The 10,684-nt window shown below is 41.2% G+C and overlaps 1 protein-coding gene across 2 annotated transcripts; it reads left to right on the top strand.

The window, feature by feature from the left end:
- Nucleotides 1–2,473: 2,473 nt before the first annotated feature.
- On the top strand, nucleotides 2,474–10,340 carry LOC129564416 (diphosphoinositol polyphosphate phosphohydrolase 3-beta). Of its 2 annotated transcripts, XM_055438394.2 has the most exons (3): nucleotides 2,474–3,236; nucleotides 3,740–3,810; nucleotides 8,851–10,340. In XM_055438394.2, the coding sequence occupies exons 1-2, from the start codon at nucleotides 2,743–2,745 to the stop codon at nucleotides 3,768–3,770; spliced, it is 525 nt and encodes a 174-aa protein (XP_055294369.1). In that variant the 5' UTR covers nucleotides 2,474–2,742; the 3' UTR covers nucleotides 3,771–3,810; nucleotides 8,851–10,340. The 2 variants fall into 2 exon arrangements, with proteins under 2 accessions (XP_055294369.1, XP_088690016.1); XM_088833890.1 differs by lacking the exons at nucleotides 3,740–3,810; nucleotides 8,851–10,340 and having other exon boundaries at nucleotides 2,475–3,657.
- Nucleotides 10,341–10,684: the final 344 nt, after the last annotated feature.

Genomic DNA, 10,684 nt, shown 5'->3' with positions numbered 1-10,684 from the left:
CTACTACAAGGTCCTAACCATATTTTTAGGATTCCTTGGTGTTTTATTTACTTTGAGGTGGTTGATACTACTGCTGTGATGTCATCATTCACCCATTCTATTTTCTACAGGATTATTGCTGGCATACGTGAAAGCTCTTGGGATTTTAAATTTTAACATTTATTAATTTCTCCCACTTAAAGAAGATTATTTTTACATCGTTCCTCAGGTGCTTCCCAAGAATATATTCCTACTATCTGCAAAAAAGAGAATTTTGTCTTCTTTACCAAAATGGCAGGCATTTTTCTCTTTACGATCTCATTACATGGGAAAGAAAATTTAAAATGACGTGTAATAATATGGGTGACAATTGATATATTTGCCTAGATTCTGATTATGATGAATTTTGTTTCTGATTTTTTAATTGTGAGTATGAACACACTGAGGAATACATCTTGCTGAAATTTCTATATTTTCCTAGTGTAGTTTTTTTTTTTGGGGGGGGGGGAGTTATGGCATAAGTCCTACCATGCAGCACAGGAAACTTTCCTGAACATGGATCCAACTCGTGCCTCCTGCTTTGACGTGCAGAGTCCTAACCACTGGATCTCCAGGGAAGTCCTCCTAGTTTGTTTTTGGTCATGGTATGTTGCATTCCACCAAATGTTCTTTGATCATCCATATATCATTGAAATATGGTCATAAGCAGTGGAATGGCTACTGGTTCCAGTGATTCTCTGTATATCGCTATCTTTTTCTTCCTACAGTTCTGTTCTAGCATGCCCACATAGTTTTGTCATATTATGCTCAAGATATCGAGGGTGGTCTTGCCACCAGGAACAGAGTCATTTTTATGGGCTATTTGGGTATACACGGAGTGGAACAGACCCTGGGAAGCTGAACAAACTTGTTATTTAAAAACCGGACTGTATGTTTCATAACCATTTTCCACATACCTTTCCGATTCAATTTCCCCTTGAGGAATGGATTATTTCCTTGGAAAAGTGAGTTGTCATGATCCGGCTTGCCTGATGCCAGCAGAGTGTCTGCAGGTAAAAGAGACAAAGATGCCTAAGTTGCAAGAAGGCAAAATCTGGGGGACATCAGAGGTCTTCTCCGTAAGGTTACTGTGAGAGCAGGGAAACAAAGACGAAGAAATAAACTGGAGGGGGAAGGCTTTAGGTTGTTATATCTGGGGTTGTGGGGAGGCCACTTCTTGGCCAAGGGTATAGGATGGCTAGACCCACTCCAGTATTCTTGCCTAGAGAATCCCGTGGACAGAGGAGCCTGGTGCGCTGCTGTCCATGGGGTCGCACAGAGTCAGACAGGACTGAAGCGTCTTAGCACGCATGCATGCATTGGAGAAGGAAACGGCAACCCATTCCAGCATTCTTGCCTGGAGAATCCCAGGGACGAAGGAGCCTGGTTGGCTGCCGTCTATGGGGTGGCACAGAGTCAGACACGACCGAAGCGACTTAGCAGCAGCAGCAGCAGACAGGTGAGAGATCACCAAGTGGCCTTGCTCGAGTTCCAGGCCAGGAGGCTTCTGAAACTCAAAATGTAAAATATGAAGGGACTGCCAGAGGCATGTTTCCCAAAACCTCAACCAGTGCTTCCCAATGAGAAAGAGAGAGACGTGTGGAGTGTGTGAAGGGGAGAGAGTCCTGGGACTGAACAAAACACTGCTCTGGGTGGCTCTCCAGCTGTTGGGGGAATATGACCTAAAGTGCAAAGGTCTGAACCAAGTAGGTGAGGAGTTTACTGACGAGGAAACCAGGGACCAGAGGTTAGGGAAGATGTCAACAGGGGTAGGTTCAAGAAAGCTGTTCAGTCATGGACTGTGCCAAGATGCCTGGCGAAGCGAAGGACCTGTTGAAAAAACAAAACTGCACGAAATGACTCAGCAACGATTCGGTACTCTTTCGCCCAAGAATACCTAGGATCATCTTGACAAAAGCGAGGCCTTCCTATAAGTAAGCCGGTACTCTTCACTGTGGGAGATGACTACGACCTTAGGCACCTGACCATCCGCCTCGTGGTTCCCGTGTGTAAAACGATGGCGTGTGTGTTTTCTGCGACCTGATGGAGAGGGTGAGGCGAAACGTCCGGCCGCGCCACAGCCACGTCTGGGTCAAAGGCACACGTGGAAACAAGCTGGCCCAAGTCACACTGCGGTGCATTTCACCCTGGGGGACGGACAGCCCCAGCCGGCGAAGTGCCAGGCGCCTGCGCCGTGCGCCAGAGGCGCCCGGCGCCGCGGGAGCCGCGAGACCCCAGCCCCCCGCCCTCCGACGGGAACGCGCACGTGCCTGGGCACGCGGACGCGCGCGCGAATGCGCATCACCTCGCTCAGCCCTGGTCCCGCCGGCTGAGGAGGGAAGGAGGGACGGACGGAGACGCGCACCGCAGACGCGAGTGGGCTCCGCGCAGAGTGGCGGGCTCGGGGCGGGGGCGGGGGCGGGGGTGGGGGCGGCGCCTCCTCCACTCTGGCGTCTGTGCCCCGGACCCCCGGCCGCGCAGGGGACGGGCCGACTGACGTACCTCGCGCGCCCCCGCCCCCGTCCCCGCCCCGGCCTTATCTTGCCTGAGCTCCTGGGGCTCGTGGGCTGAGGCGCCTCTCTCTCTCTCTCTCTATTTCTCACTCTCTCACTCTCTCTCTCTCACCCTCTGCCCCTCCCGCGGCTCTTTCTCTCCCCAGCACCTTGGCGCCCCTCGACCCGGCGGCGGCGGCGGGCACCTGAGCGGCGGCGGACGGCCTCGAAGATGAAGTGCAAGCCGAACCAGACGCGGACCTACGACCCGGAGGGGTTCAAGAAGCGGGCGGCGTGCCTGTGCTTCCGGAGCGAGCGCGAGGACGAGGTGCTGTTAGTGAGTAGCAGTCGGTACCCGGACCGCTGGATCGTGCCGGGCGGGGGCATGGAGCCCGAGGAGGAGCCGGGCGGTGCGGCCGTCCGCGAGGTGTTTGAAGAGGCGGGAGTCAAGGGGAAGTTAGGCCGGCTCCTGGGCATCTTCGAGCAGAACCAAGATCGCAAGCACAGAACGTACGTGTATGTACTGACTGTCACTGAGATTCTGGAGGATTGGGAAGATTCGGTTAGCATTGGGAGGAAGCGAGAGTGGTTCAAAGTCGAAGATGCGATCAAGGTTCTCCAGTGCCACAAGCCCGTGCATGCCGAATATCTGCAAAAACTAAAGCTGGGCGGTTCCCCAACCAATGGAAACTCCGTGGCCCCGTCCCTGCCGGAGGGCGATCCCTAGTATGTACCGCTCGTGCACAGACTTCTGCTTTCCGCCTACCTGACAATAAGTAGTGCCCGGAGCGACTCTCTTGTTGCCTGTGCGGTCTCACCGGGAGGAGGGAGGCTTCTTTTGTTTCCTTGGCAGACCTCTGAATCACGCTTGCAAACTCTCATTTGCCAGGCACTGTATTCAGGCACTTTGCACGTTTTTCAGATGCTTTCAGAATCGCTTCTTGGTAGCACTGCAACACATTTCAGAAAGCCAAAGCCACGTGGGTTGTTTTTTTAAGTTGCCTTAATTGCTCACTTAGACTTTGAGGTTAATGTGTGTGTGTTTAAACGTGTATGGGCGCTGTTGTTTGTTTTTTTATATTTCACACTTATGTATGCGTGGGTCTTCATGTGTACTTTTGGTACCTGTCTTGTGGTTTGAATTATATTGAGGGCCTTTAAAATCTGATCACCTTGGTTGTGTGGCGTTTTCATTAATTTTTTTTCTTAAGTTGTTTTCTCATTCACAGCTTTAGCCCTTGTCAGCAAGCCCTTCTGTGAAGGGAATTGATTTGAAGGACAAATTTTGAATCTCAGAAAGGTATTTAAGAAATTTTACAGCATGTGCTCTTTCTGTATTGAACAATAATTGTATGTTCAGATATGTGATCTAATTTGCCCTTTTCAGAAACTGCTGCATTTATTTGTAGATAATTCGAGTTTCAGAACATTTTCATAACTGGTATTTTTTTTTACTTATTACTTGAAATAGCCATTTCCCATTTAGACCGAATGTAGCTTAGCAGAATATTATTTTATAGAATAAACACACTCTTGAGGAGATGTTGTTTTGTACATGTCCTGATACATATTATGAAAACTGTTTTCCGAGTGTGATGTAGCATGCTCAACTCCAACTCATACTTCTCTTTTCTCAGTGCCCTGGAACAACTATGGTTCTCTCAGTATAAATTATTCTTTGAAAGAAAGTTTGTGTATTTGAATTTGTGATAGTCCACTTAAACTTATCTGAATACCAGTAGTCAAAAGAATGGAATATTATATTGTAATTACAACCCAATTGAGGGAGTTAGCCTTCTTGATATTCAGCTGTTACACACTTCTCAAACTGTTAGGAGGCCTGAACAATCTCTCAGAAAGTTTTAGGATAAAAATTTTGTCACATAATAAACTTTTTTGGGTACCAATTTAAAAATACTTAGATTATCTTCAATATTTGCTTGAAATCAGGCATCCTATCTAGAGTATATAGATCTGTCTTCTGGGACAACCTTTATTCCTCTAGCTATAGTAAATAGGTGGATATAAAGCCTACTTGGTGAAGTGGGTATTGGTAGGTGGAAAGATCTTACCTAATTTTAGGGCAACCTGAATTGTCATATCTCTTAATCATTATTGATAGATGTTTTGTGTCAGTCAACTAACTTTTGGAAGGTCACTATTATGCAGCACTCCCTAATAAGAACTTTGAAAATTTAGCAACTTGGAACTCTTTATGTTTTCTCAGGAACGTTGAGAAAAAGCCTACTTTGTGAAGAGAGTATGAGTGGGGGATGTATTTTTATTTAACATCTTAAAAATATTCCACAAATAGATAATATCAGTGGTAATTACTGTAATTTAAACCCTTTTTTCTTCTATAAATTAAATTTTAAAAAACACAGCCATGGTAGAATTGAATATTCTACATTTTCTTTTAAAACTTTGGTGCCAATTTTTAAAATAAGATCTTTACCCATACATAAATGTCTAAATAAAAGTATGTATTGTAATTTGTCCTATGACAAAACTAATGTCATACTAGTGAGTAGAAAATGAATAGCTTTTAAAAGACCAATTATATGATTTCATATTTTAAATTTTGTAGGATTATGCAATATGTGTTTCAAAATTATGTTTTCTTACAGAAAGATGTATTATTTATTTATTATTATTATTTTTTACTTTACAATATTATATTGGTTTTGCCATACATTGACATGAATCCGGCCCAGGTGTACCTGAGTTCCCCATCCTGAAGCCCCCCTCCCACGTCCCTCCGCATATCATCCCTCTAGGTCATCCCAGTGCACCAGCCCCGAATCATGCATCGAACCTGGACTGGCAATTCGTTTCACATATGATAATATACGTGTTTCAATGCAGTTCTCCGAAATCATCCCACCCTCGCCCACTCCCACAGAGTCCAAAAGACTGTTCTATACATCTGTGTTTCTTTTGCTGTCTCGTATACAGGGTTATCGTTACCATATTTCTAAATTCCATATATATGCGTTAGTATACTGTATTGGTGTTTTTCTTTATGGCTTACTTCACTCTGTATAATAGGCTCCAGCTTCATCCACCTCATTAGAACTGAGTCAAATGTATTCTTTTTAATTGCCGAGTAATACTCCATTGTGTATATGTACCACAGCTTTCTTATCCATTCGTCTGCTGATGGACATCTAGGTTGCTTCCATGTCCTGGCTATTATAAACACTGCTGTGATGAACATTGGAGTACATGTGTCTCTTTCAATTCTGGTTTCCTTGGTGTGTATGCCCAGGAGTGGGATTGCTGGGTCGTATGGCAGTTCTATTTCCAGTTTTTTAAGGAATCTCCACACTGTTCTCCATAGTAGCTGTACTAGTTTGCATTCACACCAACAGTGTAAGAGGGTTCCCTTCTCTCCACACCCTCTCCAGCATTTATTGCATGTAGACTTTTGGATAGCAGCCATTCTGACTGGTGTGAAATGGTACCTCATTGTGGTTTTGATTTGCATTTGTCTGATAATGAGTGATGTTGAGCATCTTTTCATGTGTTTGTTAGCCATCTGTATGTCTTCTTTGGAGAAATGCCTGTTTAGTTCTTTGGCCCATTTTTTGATTGGGTCATTTATTTTTCTGGAATTGAGCTGCAGGAGTTGCTTGTATATTTTTGAGATTAATCCTTTGTCCATTGCTTCATTTGCTATTATTTTCTCCCATTCTGAAGGTTATCTTTTCACCTTGCTTATAGTTTCCTTTGCTGTGCAGAAGCTTTTAATTTTAATTAGGTCCCATTTGTTTATTTTTGCTTTTATTTCCAATATTATGGGAGGTCGGTCGTAGAGGATCCTACTGTGATTTATGTCGGAGAGTGTTTTGCCTATGTTCTCCTCTAGGAGTTTTCTAGTTTCTGGTCTTACATTTAGATCTTTAATCCATTTTGAGTTTATTTTTGTGTATGGTGTTAGAAAGTGTTTCATTCTTTTACAGGTGGTTGACCAGTTTTCCCAGCACCACTTGTTAAAGAGATTGTCTTTTTTCTATTGAATATTCTTGCCTCCTTTGTCAAAGATAAGGTGTCCATAGGTGTGTGGATTTATCTCTGGGCTTTCTATTTTGTTCCATTGATCTATATTTCTGTCTTTTTGCCGGTACCATACTGTCTTGATGACTGTGGCTTTGGAGTAGAGCCTGAAGTCCGGCAGGTTGATTCCTCAAGTTCTGCTCTTCTTTCTCAAGATTGCTTTGGCTATTCGAGGTTTTTTGAATTTCCATACAAATTGTGAAATTATTTGTTCTAGCTCTATCAAAAATACCATTGATAGCTTGATAGGGATTGCATTGAATCTATAGGGTAGTTTGGGTAGTATACTCATTTTCAAAATATTGATTCTTCCAATCCACGAACAGGGTATATTTCTCCATCTATTAGTGTCCTGTTTGATTTCTTTCACCAGTGTTTTATAGTTTTCTATATATACGTCTTTTGTTTCTTTAGGTAGATTTATTCCTAAGTATTTTATTCTTTTCGTTGCAATGGTGAATGGAATTGTTTCCTTAATTTCTTTTTCTATTTTCTCGTTATTAGTGTATAGGAATGCAAGGGATTTCTGTGTGTTGATTTTATATCCTGCAACTTTACTATATTCATTGATTAGCTCTAGTAATTTTCTGGTAGAGTCTTTAGGGTTTTCTGTGTAGAGGATCATGTCATCTGCAAACAGTGAGAGTTTTACTTCTTCTTTAAGATATCTTATTTTTAACAAACTCTCTAACTTCCACTAGTTGACCTTTCCTTTTCTAACAGTTCAAATCAACTAATGATATTTGAAATTTTTCAAAGTATACACTAACTGCAAAGAAATTGGATTTTTTATGACCATTTCATATATAAAACTGCCTCCATCTAAAATGTTGCCACAGACACCTTTAGAGATAATAATGCCTGATCTTGTTTTGACTTTTCATCTACATATTTGACAAATGTGAAAAGTACAGTGAAAAGTACATCAGCTCTCGTTAGCTTGCAAATATTTGTTTTATTTAATTCAGAAAAATTTGAATTGGGTTTTATCACTTGCTAGGATTATCTTCAGTTTCCAGTTATCCTCAGTTTATGCAATCTGTAAAGCTTTTCACTTCTAAATTGCAAAAGAATGTTTTATGGTTATCACACTTTAAGTTAAAAATTCAAATTCAAAAGAGCAGTTCTTGTTATGCTTTTGGAGTTCAGTCAAGAACATATTAAAAAACCTAAAAATCCTTTCATTTTAAGAGAGAAATCCAAACAATTCAGCTTAAAAATCTTGACACAGAAGTAACAAACCAAATGGCATCTAGTTAACCTCCATCCTCCAAGAGCTTGATCCACAGTTGGGATTTTCTTTATGCAGAGTCATTATTATAAAATATTACACTAAAAATATACAGATTAGTCTTTCAACTCATTCCCTCAAAGAAAACAGTGCATTGATCAAAGATAATTAAGACTTTCAGACATGAGGTAGAAATTTGTTTTCAGTGTGTTTTTAAGACTGGATTTTTTTCCCCAAAACTGGACGAATGTCTTAAAAAACATTTTAAGAAGACATGTTGGAATAAAGATAATATTTATATGTAATATATAGTTTCCCTGGACGCCCAGTGTATTATATTTTCTAAGGAACTTGTTTTGTTGGTCAGATCAGTTAAAAGAAGTAACTCTGAAAGGGATATGAGGCAGCTATAAATATTTTGAATTCTGTTGTATGGTTTAATTTGAAAGAACTGTAAATATTTCAACATTTTTGTATTTAGAAACATCAGATAAATATTGGTGAATGTGTGTGCGTGCACATGTGTAAGCAACAGGAATAGACAGCTTCTGAAGTCTTAGCATCATTAGAGGGCCCTTCTGGGACAGAAGGGTAAAAGGGCTCTGAAGCTGGAGCTGCTCCTCTTATTTCCATTTAAGTGGAATCCAATTCTAAGAAAGAGCAGTTCCTCCATCAATAGGTGTTAACTGGGAAAAGGAAGCTGAAAATGCTGCTTTAAAGCCTGTAGTACTAACAGCTTTCCAAAGTTTTCTTTTCTGGGTTCTTTTTGTGGAAGCACCAAGCAAAATAGGAAATGTTTTCAGCATCATTCCAGTATTATAAGCATTTTTCTGAATGACTGTTGACCTTTTAGACTATGAACTCTTTGAGGACTAGGACCCAGCCTGAATCCTTACATATCCTCAGAGCCTTAGAACAGTGGCTAAAATATGGAGACATCTGTCATTGATCCACAGATTAGAAATATCTACTACTAATGTATTCTATAACAAAATACTTGTGTGTTGGTTTATTGGCTTTATATTTTAACTAGGACAATCTGTTATTCCTCAGGCTCTCAGGTGGCTTCATAATGGAACTGCATTGGATAATTCACTGAAGTCTTTTCCAATACAAAGTGGTTGATGAACCATACTTCAGTAAATACTTGTTGACTAGAAGAATTGATGAACAAATACAACTAGTAATGATATATTTTTTTAGGTGAATGGCATAGATGTTCAGATTTACTTTGAAAGAATCAAGTATATGAACCCAGTGATGAATGGAATTATGAAGACAGGTGAGCTCTTTCACACTCCCAAGGACACAGCTCGTCCCATCCTTTTGGACACTTCCTCCCTATTTATTGCAATGACTATTCTCCAGGTTGTCGCACTACTTCTGTATCTGTACAGACTTCTGATTTGGCACCTATGGCCTTCTTTGTGCTCTTATGATTATGTGTCTGTATTTCCCACCAGGTTATGTGACCTTGAGGGCAAAGACCTTATTTCCTTCATCTTTTTATAAATCTAGCATATAAGAAATCACTTGAAATATGGTAGACATCACTGAAGTGAAATGAAGTTGTTCAGTTGTGTCCGACTCTTTGCGACCCCGTGGACTGTAGCCCACCAGGCTCCTCCGTCCATGGGATTCTCCAGGCAAGAATACTGGAGCGGGTTGCCATTTCCTTCTCTGGGGGATCTTCCCGACCCAGGGATCGAACCCAGGTCTCCCGCATTGCAGGCAGACTCTTTAACCTCTGAGCCACCAGGGAAGCCCACTGAAGATTTGTCTAAAAATTAATATTTTGTAATGACACTGAGTGGTAAAGCATTTACCTTCTAATCTGGTGTTAGTACAGTAAATGGTAAATGCTGTCTATTTAGGTGATATGTGGCTTTTGTATATCAGGTGTGACACAGGTGTTTAAAGGCATCTGTGAGATATTAGTTAAAATTCTTCTTTGTATGTCTATGTCATCCCAGACATTATGTGCCTGCTATGGCAGTATGCTACACCACCTATGAAATATTTGCCAAAATTTTGAACCTAAATCTGACTGTGCCTCTAGACATAACTCCTTATCTGTAGAAAATACAGGGATCAGAGAAACAGTACATCACAGAGATGATACAAGCAGAATCAAGACTGCAGGAAACTCTACAGGACAAATGACCTAGTACCTTCAGTAAATGAATGGCCAGAATGAAAGCAATGAAGGATGAACCTGCTGATTAAAAGAGATTTAAAGGACTTAACAACCAATTGTAATATATGAATCTTTTTTGGACCCTGATTTGACTAGACTATAAAATAAAAATATTTTGAGACAATCTGGATAATTTGAAAATTGGGCAACTTGATATTTTACTGGAATAATAGTATTGCTGTTATGATATATTCCCAACTATTTACAGTTGAAATGATGTCTGGAATTTGATTCAAAATAATGTCTGTATTTAAGTGTGTTGGAGGTATTGATGAAACAAGATTGGCCTTGACCAGATAATTGTTAAAGTTCGGTGATGGTTAAATGATGATTCATTAAATATGTGTTCCTCTCTACTTTTGTATATTTGACATTTTCCACAATAAAAAGTTATCAGAATTCTTATTAAAGCTAATATATGAGGCATTGAGAAAAAAGAGGGAGAAAAATTTTATATTGTTTAGAAAATGTTGTTTCTGCTGTACCATTTTGGGCCAAATAGGTCCCCCCAAAAGAAAAGGGGGACATAAAGGACTGATGCTAAAGCTGAAACTCCAATACTTTGGCCACCTCATGCGACGAGTTGACTCATTGGAAAAGACTCTGATGCTGGGGAGGATTGGGGTCAGGAGGAGAAGGAGACGACAGAGAATGAGATGGCTGGATGGCATCACCGACTCGATGGAGATG

This window comes from Moschus berezovskii, chromosome X, assembly GCF_049115385.1.
Source record: "Moschus berezovskii isolate FMDL1 chromosome X, NW_MosBer_1.0, whole genome shotgun sequence".
In the NCBI taxonomy this organism is placed as follows: Eukaryota; Metazoa; Chordata; class Mammalia; order Artiodactyla; family Moschidae; genus Moschus; species Moschus berezovskii.
Note: the sequence above shows the minus strand (reverse complement) of the source record. Positions and strands in the feature narration are given on the sequence as shown.